Source organism: Apaloderma vittatum, unplaced genomic scaffold, assembly GCF_000703405.1.
Source record: "Apaloderma vittatum isolate BGI_N311 unplaced genomic scaffold, ASM70340v1 scaffold2312, whole genome shotgun sequence".
NCBI lineage: Eukaryota > Metazoa > Chordata > Aves > Trogoniformes > Trogonidae > Apaloderma > Apaloderma vittatum.
Window position 1 is genome coordinate 37313 of NW_009703965.1, and position 21344 is coordinate 58656.

General features: G+C 44.2%; 1 protein-coding gene across 1 annotated transcript in view; it reads left to right on the plus strand.

Moving 5' to 3' along the window:
* Nucleotides 1-21344, plus strand: part of PAPPA (pregnancy-associated plasma protein A, pappalysin 1) — a gene marked incomplete at its 5' end in the record, with an annotated part of 150187 nt that overhangs the window by 12199 nt on the left and 116644 nt on the right. The window contains 2 exons of the mRNA XM_009864832.1: nucleotides 14528-14673; nucleotides 19163-19456. Of these exons, the coding sequence (XP_009863134.1) occupies nucleotides 14528-14673; nucleotides 19163-19456 (440 nt within the window). The remainder of the gene's footprint in view (nucleotides 1-14527; nucleotides 14674-19162; nucleotides 19457-21344) is intronic.

Sequence of the window (21344 nt, forward strand, 5' to 3'; positions counted from 1 at the left end):
AGCCATTTCAATTTGATCGGGTGTGGGATTAGGGGTAAAATGTGAAGAATTCCACGTTGTGTGGTAGGAACAAGCCGATCAGGACTTTCCCCCTTTGTTTATTGATTCATTTCTAATTTCCATGACACGATGTAATGAGACTGGTGCCCCTGTCAAACTCACAACTGATATTCGTATATCGAAGAAGACAGGTTAGGGAACACTGAGCAGGAAGAAGTGGGGGTGTCAATTCGAGTTTCTTTTGCAGTCAGAGCTCAGGCATTGATTAAGTAACATAAAATCCAGAAAATATCGATTAATAGACCCATCACTGTAATCATCTATGCAATTTCTGTACACCTTCCAAAGGCACAAAGGGAATTACATTCCCAAGACAAGACCCACTCACCATCACTAGTGTGTGGGTATCAAAATCCCCTTTACACTTTGAAAAGTGTTGCCCTGATTTGTTTTGTGTTTCCTTGATTCATTTATTTGTTTTCTTTTAATTAAAAAAGAGACAGGGAGAGGTTAACTGGTGAAAAACCGTAAGTAAATAAAGAAATGATACACTCATGTAGAGAACATGGGTAGGTGTCAAAAAGGCCAGACCTTAGTATGCTTCATGTGAGCTTCAGAGAGAATGGAAGTGTGTCCAAGCTGTCTTGAACTGCTTACGTTTGCAGAACCAGTTGAAAACAATTACAAAACAGCATTTTTCTGTGATCTCCTGATTTCCACGAGCTCAGTGATGCTCTGTTCCCATCTTCAACTCCAGCAAGCACAAATGGAGACAAACATAGGCATGCCTGAGAAATAATAATAAGAACTGCATAAACTTATATTATTCAAAATAGCTGAATATGTCTGGGCTTGGCATTTTTGGTGTTTCTTTTGCTTTCACGTTTGGCTTGCTAATTCTGCGAGTTGCTGTTTCCTTCCCAAATGTGTAGCCTCTGTGTTGGGGCACTGAGTGCTGAGGATAAGCATTGGCTATTTGTAGTTTTTGCTCAGTTAGTTCCTTAGGGTAACAGCCGTGCCATCTGCTCGCAGCAGGTATAGACACACAGCATAGGCATGATTTAGAGAATTAAATCTTAAAGTCTTTATAATTGCTGGAGAAGAGGTAAGTGCATCCACTAGGATCCAGAGCCACCTGGGTTAGGGGTTGAAAATAGGTCTGTGCCGTGCACATTTCACATCAGGCTTCACCGTCAAGACTGCATTCCTTAACAGTCGTTCAGTCTTTTCTATTTTTATATATATAGTGTTGTTCCAAACGTATGTTATGCTTTCTGTCTGGACTAAGCTACATATCCCAAGCTCTTTGAAGTCCGTAGAAAGATTGAACTCTCAAAGACTTCAGTCTTTGGCTTGGATCTCTACATCCAGAGCACAAGCAAGGTCAAGAGCCTTCCTGAGACGAAGGGCAATAGCTAAGAGGAAGGCTCCTACAGAACAGCACTGCACTAGAGTAAGTACAAGAAATGTTTTGCGTAAGGATTGATGGCAACAGTTCACAGCGTTATGAAAATTACTTCCCTTTTGCCTCCAGCCTTTTTACCACACCTGTGTCAGTGCCAAAAAGCAGAACTCACTAATTCTTCCAGAATTGATCGGTCATGATAAACTTCCACACACAGTGTAAAACGCTTCCGTCAGACACATCAGAGTGTTTCTCCCAGTTTGCCTGGAGAAATGTGTGCCATTTGATTCCCCCTCTGCCCCCAGTCAGATTCAGAAATGGGCTACACTCGGAATTCCTCCAATAGTTTTGCTTCTGGGGTTAGAGTTATTCATGTGCTTTTGCTTCAAAATGTCAATATTTTTTTGTCTTAAAAATGCAGGCTCAAACCTTTAGCTATCCTCATCTTGATCAGACACGAAGTTCTCTTTTCATTCATTTAGGAACAACACCTGAAGCGTTTCTAGGTTTTGATCTAGAACACAACCAGGAGGAGATACTCCAAAAAGTGGTTCTGGAATGCCTTCTCTTCCCCCGCAACTGAATAGGGCAGAATGTCTCAGGTTCTGCAGAGTTCTTGAGATGTGCTTGAGCTGGCAGCAGAGGAGTTGTGAAAGTGAGGAGTTTCTCTGTGTTTGACAGGGAGCTGCAAGACATTTCATGCTAATATATGTTTCATAAATGCGGGTCTGTATAATTCCAGGTCTGTATGTGGGAAACAATGAGCAAAAATGACAACCTGTAATTTTTGCTGGATCCTTTGCAAAGCTAGTTTTGTGGTCATCTAGATCTTAAGACCTGTTGTAGCTGTTGGTGACACGTTACTAATAAATTACTGCAGCAAACCAGAGCGAAATTCAGCGTGTGGCTGAGGTATGCCGATAGAGCGACAGAGGGTGCAGATGTTAGGGAGAAATCAAACTGCGTGGCCTGTCTGTAGCAGTCATACTCACAGCGAAAGTTAGTCAAGAAATTTGCCATAAAGGAAAATTAGAGTTTTCCTCCTCTCGTGTTAGTATTTGACAAGGGAGAATAGATCTTTGTATTCTCATAGCCCTTTGCTAGAGGTCTGGGTTTGATTCATGTGGATCCACAGGCTTGTGCTGCCAAAACAGGCAATTTCTGTGCTCGTGTCTGAAGGCCAAATATATGGGTATGATTTCCTATAGTTTACTCTTACATGCTGGAGCACTATTGTACGTTTCATGAGCTGCCAGTCCAATTTTGTAGGGTCTTGGGAAATGTGTCCTCCAGGGAACCGCTTACAATCAGCCTTATGTTTTGGACTGATAGTGCCTTTTTTCTGGTATGTGTGTTAACAGATCCATATGTGAGGCTACCCAAACGTCCTTCCATCGACTTGTAACTTGGGCATTAGATGTTTCTGCTGCCCACTGTTCGCTTAAGGGGCAGAGGACCGACTCTGCTGGGTATGTCCTTCAGTTCAAGAAATGTCCACTCTCAGAAGCACACATGTGCGGTGGTGTTTGCTTCTACCTTGTACCTATGCAGAAGCTACAGATCCTGCTTAGATTTAAAAACCGGAGACTTTGAAAGCTCTGAAGTGTTTGGAAAAGGCACATTTACGTCTTTCCTCCTGCTGCTTGTTTCTGGCTCAGTGGAGAGAAATGGGGGGCAGGATTTTGATGGCAAGGAGTTAGTTCTGTTAGCAGTAGCTGTTGCAGCCGTTGCTGCCCCATTTAGTCTCCCAAGAGCAGTCCCTTGACAAAGTCATGATCTACTGAGTCCTCTCTTTTGCGCTTCCTTTCTTTCTTTCTTCCTAGTGAACAGGAGTAGAAATTTAGGGGTGGGGGGAAAGAAAAGGATAATAAAAATAATATTGTTGGATTTAGAAAATACACTCTCTGCAATATTCTCCTCCTGCAACTCTGAACTATTTTCATTGCAGGTGTGTTGGTGTTTCTTCCAGATCATCTGGCAATTTACTGTGGATTCTGGGAACTTCAAAGCTAAATGTTCTTACGTGAAATTTCTGTTTGACATTTTCTGTTTCCTTGTAATCTCTTCACTTCTGGGAAAGAACAAGAGTAACTAGCTTTCGTAGTTCTTGTAATATTTAGTAGTTCTTTGAATCTGACTATCAATATAATTTTTTTTTCTTTTTCTTAAAAATGTGCTCAGGACTTCACTCTTGAAGATGAAAAACTTACTGGTATGATCCATCAATGTCCCCTGAAAAAAAGAAGAGAACAGAAAGAGCAAAATATTAGTGCTCTGTTGTAATGGGGAGAAAAAGGTCTCATGAATTTTGAAAACGTGAGGCTTTTAGTGCCAGGGCACAAGCTTGAGTTGATTTCTGCCTGAATTGAAGTCTCCATGACCAGACTATGTTCTTTGCTGTATCAAAGGGTGTCTTCTACCCTTTCCTGCATAAGATGAAATAAGAGGAAATTTCAATCAGTCTCATTTGAATCACATTTTCAATTTTTTTTTCTCAGAAAAGGAGAAAAATTGAGATTATCCTAACCATAAGCTATAGATGATCTGCCCACTGCAGGGGAATCGACTTTTTGCACAACTCTGCCAGGAGAATAAGAAACAAGATTTGGACATCCATGAGTTATAAAAACAGAAACAGAAAAGAAGCGGCATCTCCAAAGCAGAAGTGATGTTTTGCAAGATGCATATTTGGTTATTTTGGCCCATCAACTCCAAAAGTATCTGTACTAAACATGCTAGGTCCTTTGTGGTTTTATATGATTTTACTTTGTTTTCTTGCTGATGTCGGCCTCATTCCAGGTCGCTCTTCATTCCAATAGCAATGTATATCTCACTTTGTGGCATGCGGTTCATGTGCAGGGAGGATTAGTGTCAAAAAGTGAGATGAAAGGAGCAGAGAATTTGATCTTGTTCTTTCTACACCCTGTGTTTTTACTGCCTCTTAATTAGAGAAGTTGCTATAGGACCAGCCCCTTAAAGTCCCAGTTGCATGCCCTGGCCGTGACGGTGCCACGTGTCACCACGTGCTCCAGAGGATCCAAAACCTGGGTCCCTCCCACCGCGACTCCCAGGGGTCTGGCCAGCCGGGTGCTTGTCTGGGCAGGCTGCAAATGTCACCTCAGGCTTGACCCTCCAGCCACTGGGATGGACGTGAGAAAGATGAGGCTGGAGTTGAATATTAGTAGTGGGAGTCATCTGACAACTTTAATACAGACAGTTACTGTGAGCTACTCCAATAATTAAAGAAAATTCTGTATCAAAGCCTCAAGTTTCTTCTTGATCTCTTAACTTCCAGCCTGGTTAACAGAGGCTCTACCCAACTCTTGACCTGATTCAAGGGAGCGATGACAGGCTGCATTCCTGGTCTCTCGTGCTTTTTACAAAAAAATCAGGTTTGTTCTGGTGGTTGAAACCAAAAATGTCCTTTATTTGCGCTATTGTGCAGTGTGCTATGCACTTTGTCTGTTGGTTGTTCTTGGAAGCTTTGGGATGAGAGGTGGTATGTAAATGCCAAAGATTATTAGAACGGTGGCTGTTTGCTCATTGAAAGCAGAGCCCCGGTTTCATAAGAAAATCCGTTTATGAAGTAAATGTGCTACTTTGTCTCCAGAAACAGTGAAGCCGAGGGATTTGGGAAGGACCAGCTTATTGTTGAGAGCTCTGACTTCGCTTTTGCTGAGCACCAGACCTTTAGGACTTTTTTGGAGATTGTAAAATATGAGTAAAAGGATATAAAATAAGAGTGAAGGCTTGTAAAATATGATTAGTGGCCACCAGCAGAAAACTTAAAGGATCAGTAACACAAGCCACTGCTTATTTAAAAGAAAGATGATCCATATTATCGCGGAACATAGGCTCAAGAGATCGAGTTTCTAATCCTAGCTGTCACACTGAATGATTTTGTTACTTTGAACGAATTATTACATTGCGCTACCTCAGTTTTCCCATTCGGAAGACAAGGAAAATTATTCCATTTGCCTATTTCATGACTTCTTCAGTCAGGGCAGAATTTCTGGAGGCCCAGCGTGAGGGTTCTTGTCCCACTTTACTATTACTTAAGCCCTTGGAGGGGGTTTGGAGCAGTGCAGAGAGCTTGTGTCAGGGCTTTGACCAGAGTGGAATTTCTCTCCTCGTGTTTAGGAAGTATTTTGAGGCCCAGAAGGGAAGCACTGTGGAAGTGCCAAGCAGTATAACTGATGGTTAAAATAGCCTAATATATATATATATGTGTGTATGTGTGTGTATACACCTTCCTATGCTATTTTAAATTCTCAAGCGTACATAGTTTGCTGCAACTGAAAGGGATTTTTGGAAAAGCGGCAAAGGAAATCTGTTTTAACAGAATGGGTTCTTGAAAATATCCTTACACCACTTCTTTCTTTATCATTTGACTTTTCTCCTTGTTACAACAGTTCAGGCTGTAGAGTCTGGAAAAACATCAGGGTAACCAGGGCAGAGGAAATATCAGATGGAGATGAGGGATGGATAAGAGACAAATTACAGTACATTTCTCATGGGTCATTTGGCTCTAGTCTTGAAAAGGAGAGAGGAAAAAATCCCAAAGTAGTAAAAGAAAGAAAAAGAGACAATCAAAACAAATAAACCTGCCAGTGTTGCTGATTTCAAAGGGCTGCGAAATGTGCATATATGCTTCCTAATGTGTTGCTGTTTTAGAGATGCGTCTTGAAATGTTCCATGCTTTAATCCTACTCACTGTCTCAGAAGTTAATGGTACAGTAAGGTCACAGTTCTCTTTGCCAGGGCTTTCTCTTTGTTTTCTTTTTTCTTCCTGCAAATTGGCCTGCCAGCATATCTTTTCCTAGTTCTGTGTAGCTGGTTAGCTTAATTGTTTTTTATGGTCGTGCGAAGAAACGGGGCTTTTCAGTTCTTGCTGCACGAGTGAACTCAAGTGTTTCTTCGCTCTTGGTCATAGACCTTGTGAGGGAGGAAGGCTCCGTGATCACATGTTTATGGTCTGTATCACTGCAGCTCTTTATAAAACCACATAAAGATTATCTGTAAAAGTTTTTACAAGGCCGTGCAGTGGTAGGACAAGGGGTAGTGGATTTAGATTAGATGTAAAGTTGTTCATTATGAGGGTGGTGTCCCTGCCCATGGCAGGGGTTGGACCTAGATCGTTTTGAAGGCCCCTTCCAAACCAAACCAAACCAAACCGTTCTGTGATAAAGGTGATGTCTCTGCTATAAGATGTTGGCAGTAAAGCCTGGGAAGAACGGGAAAGAGGGAACCAATAATTTTGTCTACATTAACAGCCACCCCAAATTTTTGCACAGAGCTGAGACAGAACATCTTGGCATCTGAAGATTTTTACATCATCTTTTTCCCCATTTTTTTCCCCCGAGCCTCTACTCTTTCTTATCCTGGCCAGAACCAGAAGCAAAAGCACTAGGGGAAAAAAAAAAAAAATCTGTTTTCACTGTGTTTCTGAATCTCAGCCCAGGTTTGTGAAGGATTTGGCAAGGATTTACAAACCTTTGAGAGAATCTGTGTGGAGATCTGAGGAAACCCGCCTCCCTCCTTAAAAAAATCAAGTTGCATTGGCCAGAAATTGGGCAAAAATTGGTTGTTTCAGCTGAGGTTTCCTTTGACATTTTGGATTTGAACCCAAAGCTGCACTTTGAGAGTCAAGTTTTACTCTGACTAACTCTAGATTTACACTGGAGCAAATACATCATAGTGTGCAGCCCACGGGGACCAGAACTTGGCTCAAGGTGCAAGCTCACGTGAACCAGACCAAAAGAGGACCCAGAGCTAGGTTTGGAGAAGTCCAGCCTTCATGTTTTTTACAACCTGTTGCTGTGATTCAGCCTCTTAAGTAGATATTGTGTGTACAACACCCAGAAATTATCTATAAGCAATTGCGTGAAATAAAGCTGTGTTGTTTGTTAGAGGTCTTTTATGAGAAAGTCAGGCAGAGCTGAGCACGGTTGCACCGTTAGCGTTCTATAATAGTGATTTTTAGAACTTAGCAGCAAATAATTTCCTTTCTATGGGGTGAGTTTTTTCCTTGCACTCCTATAGATTCATAGTGCAAAACGTTACAGTAGGAATGTGCTTATTTCTAGGACTGTAACACTGGAAGCAAATGACGTGAAACTGATGACTTGACAATTGTAAAAATTTCCTACTTTAGACCAAAAAACTGCTCTCAGTCTGTGTTGCAGGATTGCAGGATAAAGAAAAGCCAGACCCAAAGGTGTCCCATATTTTGCACAGTGAAACTCTTATTTTCTTTCTATATTTTCTGGAAATTTTTTTTTTGAAAGGATATGTAAGGCCTGAGTCACTAGCATAATGGTAGAATTAATTCAGTTTGGAAAAGAGGGCACCCTAGGATCGACAAACACCCAGATTTTTGTAGCTCTGTAGCCTTTTATTTTGTGGTATGTGTTGCTCAGGGTCGGTTTTAACCGTAGGACCCGTCACTGAGGTAAAAAAAACTAGATGTAGCTTTACCCAGCTAACCTGAATGCATTAGCAGTGTCACGGAGCGATACAGAGTTCAGCACGGGCTACCAGACCTACCCAAGAAGCTGCGTTTATTTTTGAACAATTATCCTAAGTGTCTTTTCTTGGATCCTTATCATTATTTTTCTCGCCAAAACATTCCTCCTTTCTTGTAACGAGAGATCAGATTTGGGGGCTGTAGGGGACATTTTGCTGCAGCGGATAAACTAAATTCTTTAAAAGCTGCCAAGCTTGCATGTGCTGACAGTGCTTGCAATTTATGCCTGTGGACATGACCTAGTGGCTGCCTGGTTTGGATGCGGTTGGAATTACAGTTACACATTTGGATTTCAGTGTGAACACAGGCAGCGATCTGGATCTAAATGGGGACCCGAAGCCTTTCACTTGTAATATTCTGGCTCTGCTCTATTTCAGGCTCTGTCCCAATCACTGAAAGATTTATACCTTTATCAATAAATTATCATGACTTTTACTACACTTACACCAGTGTCTTAAATTAACACTAAACTAAATGTAGATGAGGCATGCTTCCTGCTTCACGTGATTTATGGGAATTCGTCTGAAATGAGGAGCAAAATTAAATTTGCCAGCAAAGGCAGATCTTTAACATCAGGTCAGATGGAAATTTTATTGCAAGTCCACTGCTGAAGAGTGTTCATAGTGTTGATAGACCTGTAGCACTTCAGGTGAAAAAAAACCAAACAAGTAGAAAAGAAAGGTAGGTCTTGGGTCTGAAGTGTCTCTCCTGTGTACTTTATATCAGCTTGGAGGTGACAGACAAGACAAATGTAGCAGTTACATGGCACTGATAAGCTCTCACCTTGAGGACTGTGTTCTTGTTTTGATGATCTGCCTTTGAGAAGGATGTGGAGAGCACAGATGAGAGCACCAGAGGTCTTAAATAATATAACCAGTGGGGGCAGGCTGAAGAAGGTGGTTGTAGCCTAAAAGTGGGATGGTTTGCAAATAAGCTTTCAAATAAGTACTAAATTTGCTAAAGCAGAAGGGAATCATCTCATCTCCTTGTCTTTGGCGAATGGTGCGAATAGTCGTGCACATCTGTTGCAGCAAAAAAAAAAAAAAGCCTTTACAAACAGTTCCAGACTGTAAAGGTGTGGAAACGTGGGCTGCAGGTGGCTCGACAGTGGCAGAGTCCTTATCGTCTGTGGTCTTAAGTATAAGCTTAGATACAAACTTGTGCGGTGAGATTTATAGAGACGTCCCTGCTTTGGGGCGGAGGGTGAGCAGTGACCATCTCTGGGTGTCCTTTCCAGACTTGTTTGTCTCTGACTCTGTGACAGAAGGCAAAAGATAGCCCACACGCTGGCATCAGCACTGCGTCTCCAAGAGGAGAGTTCCGTGGCTAACCACCCAGGGCTGAGAAATCACAGGGGGAACGGCTAAACTACAATTGCGCGCGTCTGCCAAATGGCCCCATTTCAGGGTCAGCTTTCAGTGCTGTTGAAATCATAGCTCTTGCCATTATCTTCAGGAAGAACATAATTTATTTCAAAACCATCCTTGCTGGTCACTACAGCTCTAAAGCTTTGGACCCAACAATTTTACTCGAACAGACAGGATTGTGGGTGAGTGCCTGTCCCCATACCAAGTGCTGTGGTCTTCGTTGCGCTAACGAGTTGGTGTCAGTCCTGGGCCAAGAGCAGCTGGAGGGTGAAGGGAACCCCACTGAGACACACCAGCCACGACACGCTGGGAGCCACACCTGGACCTGCGCAGGACTGTCCTGAAAAGCTTTCTCTTCATCTGCTGATCTGCATACCGTGGTTTAAACTGGGCTGATGGGTTTTTTGGGAGCACCGAAAATGAAAGCGGAAACAAGGAGTCCTAGGAAGACGAGTGACTTACTGGGTCCCTGTGATTCCGGATTTATTCTGTCCTGCTGTACTCTGAGCCTGCTGGGTGCAGATGATATGTATGTGGAGAGATAAAATGGAGACTTTTTAAGGCTGACTTCCCAATTCGGAAGATCCTGGTGTATTGGGATTTTTCTTTTGTTGGTTTGTTTGTTTTAATGATGAGATGCAACAGCCTTTTATTCCTAACAAACTCACCAGGCAGTTGGGAGACCATACTCCACAGTGAGCAGACAGCAAAATTCCTACTCTGTGTTTGGGTGGAGTTTCGCAAATAATCCCTTAAGTACCCTGTTTGTTTTCTTGCTGTAAAGCGATGCTTGTCTTTGAAGGGAAAAAACAAAGTCAAATAGAGAGTAGCTCAGAGCAAACAGCAGAAGAAATTTCCTAACAGTAAGGGCTGGAAGGCTTCTGTGTTCCTCTCAAAAACAGCAAGAGGTGCAAGAGGCTGCACCCCGGCCGTATGAGGGGAAACAAGAGAAAGCCACTCTCTGACCTGGGAGGAAGAATTTCCATCCCAGTTACAAGACTGCTGGAGCCAGTTTTAATACAATTACACCTGATACCAACTGAGTTTAAAAGCCGGTGTCAAATGTATTTGTAGCTAAATGGTGGAGGTTTGTGGCTGGGTTTGGTTTGGAGCAGAAGGGAGGGAGCTCTCTGCAGTGGCCAGCGGGCAGGTGGAGCTGGGGATGACTTCGCTGCCTGGCGACGGGTCCTGCCATGGCGAAGGCATGACCCAAACGGGCAGAAACCGGGGACAGCAGCTCATGAGGCAGGTGGGGCAGTTGCCAGATGCTGCAGGGTGAGATAAAGACTCCATGAGAGTGAAACCAGAGTTTTGTGCGGGACGCACGTTACCCACCAAGGGCTGGGGTTTCCTGGGTGAGGGCGAGCTGCTGGGTGGCGCGGGTCCAGAGAGCCGTTTGCACGGCAGCGGAGGTAAAAAGCAAAGCGAAGCTGCGTGTTGTGCGAATAAGTCAATGAAAAGATCTGGGTGGGAGCGTGTGCATTGCCTGATGTGATTTGGTGTCCCAAATGGCCTTAAACAGCCCATAGAATTTCTATGTCTAAACCAGATTCCAGCAAAGGAGACCTTTTATGATGCACTAATAGGCTCATTAGGCTTTCCTGAGCGAGGCACGCTCGCAGCATCGTATGTTTTTTCCATTACAGGAATTACATGTGTTTTGTTGTGCTTTGGGTTTTGTTTTGTTTTCCACACAGACCTGCCCTGACAGTTCCCCCATTCAGGTTTATATTGGAGGTACCATCTCAAGCCAATGAATTACATGAAATATGTTGCTGGCACTCACGGAGAGATGCATAAAGGAAATATTCTAATGACAGTTGGAAAGGCTTTGATCCCTTTCCAAGACTGCACTCACGTCTTTGAAATGCGAGTTTGGCAGTGCTGGGAAGGCTGGGCTCTTTGGCTCTCTTTGGCACGAGCCCATGTGACAGACATTATGTCCTCTATCAGGGGACCCACATAACCTTGAGAAGTGTCGGCATCGCTCGCAGATTGCGTTGGGTCAGATAGTCTGGGCTGATAACAAAGCAGCCGCGGCAGCAGGGGGGAGTCAGCCCAGTCCAACGCAATAACTGAAAACTATTTTGACCTGGTAACTGTTGGGTCCGCTGCCTGCGGCTACGTTAGTTGGACATGAACTGCAAAAGTAGTTAATTTATGCCTCCTTGAGTGTAGGAATGTGGTGATGATGGATAGGGATGAGAGGTTATTAGAAACATGGGGAGGAAAGAGAGGATGGAATTCCAGCTCGTGTTTTTATCTCTTACACACACGCGCGCGCCGGCTCCTCCGCATGCAGGCTCTTGGCTCCCTCGCGTGCGCGCACAACCCAGAGCCCTGCTTACACACTCGCCCCTGCTCCTGCGCGCACATGCAGGCACATGTTCGCATGCTCACCAGGGATATTTGCCTGAGCTAAACGCTCGAGCATGTTTATGTGGTGGGGGTTGCTGACTGCATTTACAAAGGAGTTTACTTTTGCCTCCTCTCTGACGTGACCTGTTTGCACCTATTCCTGTGCAGACCCTTTGCTAAAAATCCTCTTAGCATTCTGTTCTCATGCTGTTTGATCCCTGGTGTCCCCTCCAACCTGGGATTCGGTGATTCTGCTCCTTCACAGTCCCGTGCTGGTTAGCAGATAAGTAGAGGTCAGGGAAGTGCTGTAAAACCAAGCCCAATTGACTCAGTATGGTGGGTTTTTATAAGACATGAGCTCTGTCTCGGTGATGCACTGACATCACTGGCCAGTTAGTTAAGTGCTGTCTGCTCTGGTTGGTGTCTGCAGTAATAACCCAGGTACAAAACAGCCGTAGATGTTGAAGCACGTAGCCTGTATGTGAGTGAGAGAGCGATTATGGCCGTGCACTGGGGTTATAAGTGGGGATTGGATTGTGTAAACAATAAGCAAAAAGACAGCTGAGAATAAAGAAGTACTAGTTTAGATTATTATTGTTTGAAACTGTAAGAGGAGAGTGAGGATAAAAATGGTAATCTCAGGAGGGGAGTTTGATTATAGTTACTCCTACAGAGAATTACATGGGCCACAAAGTGTCTGTGTCCAGAGTCAACAGCCGCAGTCAATACAGACAGCCTTTTCCTTCCCACTGTGATTCAAAACACACAAACGTTTTCCTACTTAAATGTCCACAAGGCTTCTGTTTCTGCCCTTTTCTCTCTCGCGTGAAGTATCACATCGCTCCCACCTTCTCTTTTACTCTTTTGCCCACTGTCCTTCGCTGTTGCTGCCATAAGTGCAGACATACCCAGCGTCCTCGTCACATGCATGCGTTCCCCCGGTGTGCTCACACTTCCATTTGGAAATGCACGTTAGCTCTCATACATATGTTTGGTTCCACAAAAATATTAGAAAAAACTTTTTCACTGTGAGCGTGACGGAGCCCTGGCCCAGACTGCCCAGAGAGGTTGTGGAGTCTCCTTCTCTGGAGACATTCAAAACCCATCTGGACATGTTCCTGTGTGACCTGCTCTGGGTGACCCTGCTCTGGCAGGGGAGCTGGACTAGATGATCTTTTGAGGTCCCTTCCAACCCCTGACATTCTGTGATTCTGTGATGTGTCAGTATGAGCCCACATTTGGAAAATGTGCTTTCAAAGGCACAAAGAAGGTCCTGGAAAGAGATTACACACGGCCTCAGAGCATGGTGCAGATACGTGCAGAGCAAGCTTGAGGAGTTAAGGGGAAGGAAGAGGAGTGTCTTTTCCATAGATGCGTTGGGAACAGTGGAGAGATGAGAAATGTGTAAAGGGTCCCAGTGCTGGCCTGTCCTTCAGGATGTCATCTGCATTTGGTCGCAAGATAAACACTTGTATGGAATGGAAACATACCCTTCCACTGGCGTCCCTGAAGAGCATGTCCTCCTCCATGAGTCAGCGAGGGCCTGGGGACACCCAGCCGTGAACTATTTTGGAGGCAATGACTTCAGCAAGTGGCAGGGGAAGCTACTGTGGAAATATGAATGTATTTTCCATTGGGGAGTCCTCCAGGGAAGGACAGAAAGATCTTGGTGCTGAGCCAAGTCCCCTATTTTTTCTTCACCCTTCTGGGAACGAAAGCCTTGCAAAGTATGCAAGGAACCCTAATTACTGAATGTGAGTGAGTTTGATTTGTGAGAGCTACATAAGCGCTATGCACACCCGTACACATACGGGAAGAGGGACTTTAAGAAGCAGGACTCAACCTGCTCAAGACCGTGCTGGTGTCCTTTCCTTGCAAGCTAGTCAACCGTGCTTGACTCAGTGTGACCTTTCTGTTGTTTCCACCTGTCAAGTGAAGATAGTACAACTTATCTGGGGTTTAGATCTTGTGTTAGCACAACACTTCAGTATCAAAAGACAACATAAGCCAGAAACGAAAAAACAATAGGTTTACTCTTATGCTTCACTTTCTCCGGCGTTACTCTAAGAGTGTCATGGTGCCACTGAAGGCAAGTAACTCCTGCACTCCAGTACTGACAAAGGCTACTCCTTTAACAGAGTGCAAAAAGTACTTCCAACAGCCATCAGACTTAAGGGATTGGCTTTGCTTGCCTGCAAGCATCCCAAAAGCTAAGAGGAAATGCCGCTCACCTAGGGGCCGAGGGGACACCTAAGGAGGCTTAGGAATGTGCTTCACGGTATGGTTGCACTTCTGCAGAGATCGCGTGGCACGACTTTTCTTTCTGGAAACAGCAATTTCCAAACCACCGCCCCATGCCGGGGCTGGTCCATGTGCATCTCAGCACAAGTGAGATGTGATGCTAAAGTGTCACTGATGCTAAAGGAGGAACTCGGCCAGACGGTGTTGGTTGTTGCATCAGCCTGAAGAGGTGAAACTTGTTATTGTGAAGGAAAATTAGAGGTAACAATAATAAACAGCTTAGAGGAAATGTGCAAGGTAACTGCTGATATAAAAAGATTTATTAGCCATAATACCTGCTTAATTACATTAATAATAAATAGATTCCTATACTTATCTTAGGAATGTGGACAGCTTTATGTATTTATCTTGGATTTTGTGGCCTTACTTAATCAATGGTCTGAAGTCCTTAAATGAGACTCCCTGTATTAATGCAAAGTAATTGAAGTTTGGGAGTGGGTTATTATAATATTTCAGATGATTGATATGCAGGATATTGTAAGATTTTTGCTTGGATTGCAGCACTTCTTCAATCCCTTGTTGCTTTTCAAGTCACCTTTAGAAGAAAAAAATGCTTTTCTTTTCCCACAGAGCATACTTAGATGTCAACGAACTAAAGAACATACTCAAACTGGATGGATCCACACACCTCAACATCTTCTTTGCCAATTCCTCTGAGGAGGAGCTGGCTGGAGTGGCAACTTGGCCCTGGGACAAGGAAGCCTTGATGCATCTAGGTGAGTGATAAAGATGTTTCTTCTATGTAAAGCATTCTTTTGAGGAGTTAAGAAGGAAAGACAAATATGCATTAAGCTCTGTCCTGATTTCTTATCATTCCTCCAACATATAGTCAGGGGAAAAAAAGTATTTCACGATTCCCAGATACTGGCTCACAACCAGGAAAATATTAGGTTATAAACCCAAAGCATATTATGGTATTTGTAGATGATGTCAGGCTGAAAGTATTTCACCTTTTAAGTGAAGCTACTTTGCAGGGCATTCACTCCATGGGAGCACTTTGTGAAGATTGGGGGGATAGGTGGGGGAGTGCTAGACAGAAGTAAATTTTTAACCTTAGCCTATTCCATTCTGATCCTTAGTTCGTTGCTTAGTAAGTGCTCAATTAATTTTCCTCACAAACTATAGTCAAAAGCTGTTGCTGTTTTTCTCTACCGACGTGCAAAAGAGCAAACTGCTGAGAGATTGTATTTCTAATGTTCATTTGAGTGGAACTGGAAAGAGTTCGCTACCCAGCGGATCGCCCTGCGTGTTTCGTAACTGGGTTGCTGAGTACGGCTGCTGGAACCCAGAGCTCCAGCCGAAGCTGTGCAGCCTCCTAGATGACTCATTGCTCCGACACCTGCGGGGCCACTGGACCCGTGTTCCTTGCAAAATGTCAGATGAACCTCAGAGGGTTCAAAAGGCACCGACTGAGTCTGTGTGTGCTACTCCTAACTACGCAATCCTCCCTCAGGTTGCAAGCCTGATCTGGTCATCTTATAAAAGCAGGGATTCTCACAAGTTTTCCAGATATTTCTCCAGCTCGCCCAGACCTTCCTAGGCTGGAAGCAAAGTCCACTTTCAGCCAAGTTCAGTCTTTGTGGAAGGCCAGGTTTTATATTGCCAAACTCCACGTTGAGCAAAACAGAAAAGATGTGGCAAATGTAAACCTAGTTAAGGACAGCAAAATACGGTATTTATTATTCTGAACTATACTATGAGAGATGAGCTAAATCTCAAGCCATCAATCAGGGAGGCTGTTCCATATTAAAAAATACATTACCCCAAAACCTAGGTGCTAACATCTCTTCATAATCACCTGTCTCCATAGCTGAGAGAGGCTCCGACCAAGCAGTTGGAGCTGGCTGCCCTACTTGAGTTAGTAAACATTTTATTAGAGCATTCAGCTCTGCAGCTGCTGTGCACGGAGTGTGAGCAAACTGCCCTTCCCAAGCACTGGCACTGGCACACATCCAGTCTCCTGCCGAGCTAGACTGGAAGTGAAGCCACTTCTGTGCTGAATTGCCTCCAGCCTCATCTCCACGAGCTCCTGCAGGGAGCACCCACACCATAAGATGCTGTAAATTCCTGCCAGTGAGCATTCCCTATGGTTACATCGTCTGGCAAAACCAAAGAGAGAGAGCAGCCCTGACCTCGAACAGCACCCACACTGCTGTGATTTCTGTCACTTTGTAGGTACCCCAGGCGCACAGTAACTCTGTTGGCTTCTACTTGTGCAAGAGTATGGGTTGCTGGTGGGAAACATCAGCCCTGATGCCACTGCTGGAGAGAAATAAGGCTGCACTATGGCCAATCCTTCCCTAAACCGAGTATTTTCACAGCTTCCCTTGGTGTTGCTGTGGGAGGGAGCAGAGAGCAAAGGGAGAGCTCCAGAGCGCCAAGAAGAACCTTCTGCAAGAGGGCTGAGGCTTGCCCAAAGCCCTGATGAGTTCTTCTGTCACTTCGTTAGGCTAATTGTCAGCATCACGCCTGAGCAAAACAATTTAAATTCAGCTCCTACAGCGTATTGACAGAATTCATTGACCAAATAAAGATCTCACAAGGAAAAAAAGACATTAGCCAACAGTTTAAAGTTGACTTGCAATGGAAAAAAGTAAAAATAAATAAATAATGGTCATAATTTCCTGTCGTAATAGCCCTCCCAGACCTGTGCTTGGTCTGTAAGAATTCATCTTTAATCTTTTTTACTCTCTTCTATAAATCCAATATGTACTTAATAAAAAATATGAAATATGTCCTGTGGTGCAGATCTAAAGGCTGGGATAGAGATTGTCTGGGTAAAGGAGTTTATCTTTTGTGTAAAACTGCAATTGATTTAGATTCTTGACAGCTGTGAAAAATATAAATTTTCAACAAAGGCAAAAATTATATTTCCCTCTCCAGCTGCCTCAGGGCTGTCCAATGCCAGAACCATTTACCCAGCCTTTATTTTGAAGGCGCGTCCTGCTGAGGAATTTCACGAATACTCCTGCCATTGGAAAAGAAAGTGTGGAATTAACTTTGGGAAAGAGACCCCCACAAAATATGCGAGGGTGCTTTCTGGGTGTAAACACTTCCACTTGGGTAGAGACCAAGCACCAGAGGAATCGGAGCATGTATTGTGTAAGAGGGAGAGAGGGATACGAGGAGCACAGGGTTTGCAGTGGCTGCATACTGGTAGGTCTGGGTCTGATTAACTGGGATTGTGGAGAACCAGTGTGAGGAGCAGGTCAGTGCTGTGAAAAGGATGTGCGGGTCCTGCCTGTGACATGACAGATACGGTGTCGCAGTGTGATTGATTTTATTCATTCTTTTGTGCCTGTATTTAAATTTTCAGTTCATTTCTTTAAATGCTGGATATGTATTTGTGCACACCCACATGACTCCTCTCCGCTGTGTGCATAGTCACAAGTGCCCGGGCACAAAGGGGAGCTCTTTTCTCTGTCACCAGTTGCACAGATGTCCTTGCAGGATGTCCAAAGTGGTCTTTTCTCTCTCTTCAGCGCTGATAGAATTTCAACTGGCATACTGTAACCTGTGTGGACGCTGTACGTGGGGGAAAACGTGAGACAACTGAGAAAACCAAAGGAGAACAAGAGTCAGGGAGGTCTAGAACAGGATTGAGCTACAAGGGAAGGTTGAATGGATTACAGTTGTTCAGACAGAAGGAAAAGAGCCTGAAGTGGGATGATGACAATCTCATAAAAGCTGATGAAAGGGGAGGAGAATCTTCTGTTCTTCACATCCGTGTGAGGCAGGACTTGAAGTTAGGAACTTAAATTGCCAAAAAAATCAATTCAGATTAGATGTGAGTTAAATCCTTGCAGCCGTAGGGATACTGACATTGATTGCTGGGGCAGGCGTGTCGTCGGGCCTTGTAAAGAGACGTCAGGCCAACATGTGTGAGGGGTGGTAGAGACCTAATTGGTCCTGCATTGAGAGCGGAATTCAGATGGCTTCTGAAAATCTCCTCAGTCGTGGTTTTCTCTAATTCCATGGATATTGCAACCAAGTCTCTGGGCAGATGAGAAGGAAGAGTCTATGGTACATCAGAACCAGTGATCTCATCTTCCCTGTGCTGCAGTCACCAGTGAAATTGCTCCTGCCAAAACCTTTTCTCTTGTTATTGTCACTAAATTATTAGTGTACCATCTTCAAAATTTATTTTGCCACTGTAACTTTTACAAAGCAGTCTCCTGTTCTCATGGTAGGCAGTGTACACAAACAGTTTTAAATAAAAGCCTTGGAAAATTTAAGGTCAACAAGCTAAATAAAAAAGATACGAAGCATATCATAAATCCAAAGGTACATCAAACTGAGCTAAAAATATAATTCTTATGATTAATTCAATATACTGTAAAGCCTCGTTAATTTACCATTTGCTTATCTACACATCCCATAATTCATACAGCAGAAAAATCACTGTTGGTTTTCTTTGCGCACATTTAACAACCATGCAGTTCTTTTAGAATTATCACATTCCAGGGTTTCATGTTTTTTGACACATTAGACTTATGCATATTCATTAGTGGACTGTGCAGTTCAGATCAAACTCGGCTTGTCTGAGTATATGAACAGAGTGTGTTTCTGACAGTTATTTCAAAGCTGTCTGTGTGATCAGAGCACACCCCGCAAAAACTGTTCCAGCCTTCGGTGTGTTCTCTTTTCTTTGTCCAGCTATTAGTTTGCAAATATTGGTGCAACATACTGCAATTTTTAGTGTGTTTCAGAAATTAATAGGCTCCTATTATATCTTTCCCTGTGGAATAGTATTATACAGAGAGCGCTCCAGGTATATTTTGTTTGAGTCCTGGTATCAAATGCACAGCTTACGCTTATCTTGGCAGAATAATTCTCTTTAAGCACATTTAAATTATTTGAAATTGCATAGTATGAAGTAATTGCAGGTGGGATTTTTCTCTAAATTAACAAACAGACCAAATTAAGTGTACAAAGTTGAAAGACCGATTATCACTGTGGCTTTGGTTTAGGATGTTGGGCTTTGTCCCACGATTCCTCATCCTGAGAGCCCCAGATTAAGGGTGAGGTTAAACCTTGCCGTGCAGTTTCTCTGAGCAGGCAATGGTTGTGCAAGAAGCAGCCTGTGCTGTAGAGGATCCGATGAATTACCAGTGGATCTGCCCTCAGGATCGTGTTCCATTTCTCCTGCTGTTCTGAGGAAGACAAGGCAAACATAGAAGCTTTTTTTTTTTTATCCCCATGCAGGTGGCATTGTGCTGAATCCCTCCTTCTATGGGATCCCCGGCCACACGCACACGATGATCCATGAAATCGGGCACAGCCTGGGGCTCTATCACGTCTTCCGGGGAATCTCAGAGATCCTCTCCTGCAGCGATCCGTGCATGGAAACCGAGCCCTCCTTCGAGACCGGAGACCTCTGCAGTGACACCAACCCTGCTCCTAAGCACAAGCTGTGTGGGGATCCTGGACCTGGCAACGACACGTGTGGTTTTCACAGTTTCCTAAACACGCCGTTCAGTAACTTCATGAGCTATGCAGGTACTTGGGCTTTCCTCGGTTTGCTGGTGGTGTCTGGGGTGATACCGGTACTAGCTCTGATTTCTAAACTCTGTTTCATGTGGGACTTCATGCTGACCTGTGTGTCCATTGGTCTAGGACCAGGCTTGGTGACACATCAGACTCGATGGCTTCAAGAATCCCGTCCAGTTCTCTACTTCTTTTTTCCCAGTTTTCCCCAGCTTTACATAGTTTCATGTGAAGACCAGGCAGAAGGTTTGGGGGAGGGAAGAAATGAGATAAGCATTAAGAAAACAGCTTTGAAAGCCTCTACAGCATATTTGACACCCTATTTCCCTGGGATCTGGATGCCTGATCTATGAGGTCGTCTTTGCAAAACCCAAATTCAGAGAATGGTTAACCTCTCCAAGGAGATATTGAATGTCAGATGAATATTGATACCACCAAGGCTGTAGGATAAACCTGTGATAAATGTTCATCTAAGGAGACGCTGCGCATGCCTCCAAGTGTCTGTCCAAATACCATATTTGTTGTTTGAGTCGGAGTCCCTGTGGTTCAGCAAGAATCACTCACATCTGAGTTTCATCGTTAGAGTGGGAGTACTGGGATAGTACCTGGATCAGGGTTGCTCTGCTGGTCAGAGACTACCAGTGTGCTGCACTGGTTTGTGCTGGAGTGCAGCTAGAAAGGTAAAAACACCGCTCCAAGAGGAAGAAGCTGCTTAAGCAAAAGCCTGATTTAGTTGTCATAACTCCGCAGGCTGTGTTGCTCGGGGGTGCTGGTTTGTGGAACTCCTACCAGCAGACCGGAACGCGAGGAAGGTGTGAGCTCCTGTGACCGTTGCCCGTCAGGCGAGGGTGGGGTCCTTGCTGCACCCCTGGGAGTTCATGGGGCATTGAAGGATCCTCTGTTATTTCCCAGAAAGAACTGGGGATGCCTTGGCTCATATTTCCCCTTACTTTGGGTCACAGGGTCTAGCCACAGTCAGGGTCTGTGACACGGAGCTGACAGCATCAACAGCGTTTTAAAGGTGACCCGTCTACTTACAACCACTGAAGGGCACCTTGGTACTCCAGGCAAAAACACAGATTGCCCGCGCAAAAGGTCGTAGGAGTGCTTATTCTGTAATAAAACTGTAGAGAAGCGAAGTGTTTAATGTCATCTGGGGCACAGATTGAAATGATTTATAACAGAAATGCTTTTATGCCCTTCATGGCACTAGCTAAAAGTGATGTTTATTTTTCTTTTTATTTTTCTGTTTGTTTAGAGGGTGTTTTAGGGACAAGCACACACGCACTGAGTCAACTCCTCAGCGTGCTGGGCACTTCTGTGCGTGCCATAGGGCCAAAGGGCTCGTTGCCTCGTACAACCTCCTGGTAACATCACATGAATCAGTCAGCGTCACTTCACATGACAACAACCCTCCACCAAATCTGCTGGTGGGTATGTGACAAGAGGTGGAGCGTGCGTGTTTCAAAACGCCGAGGTCTCTTCTTCTGAAGAGAATTTGCCTTGCCACTTCTCTTGAGAGCCGAGTCAGGGAGGCAGAGCACAGAGATACCTGTCTGCTCCTGGGAGCTGCATGTGTGCTGGTGTTCTGAGCAGAAACCTTTTTTGTTTTTTTTCTTCAAAAAAAGAAGCGAAGCGACATGATAGGCATCTCTAGAGCTCATGCATGAATCTGTTTGCTTTTCTGTTGTTGCCAGTGGAATAAAAATATAGCAGGATATCAAATTGCTGAAACATCTAGGTTGAGGTCATGCAGCTCTAAACATTGTCTTTCTTTTCTTTCTGTTTTCCTGCTCTTGCATAGCTTGATCATACTGTGTTTGTCTGTCTGTCTGCCATCCGTCTAGTTACCCCCTGCTCCATAGGAAAGCACTGACTCAAAGGGTAACTTTTCTTTCCC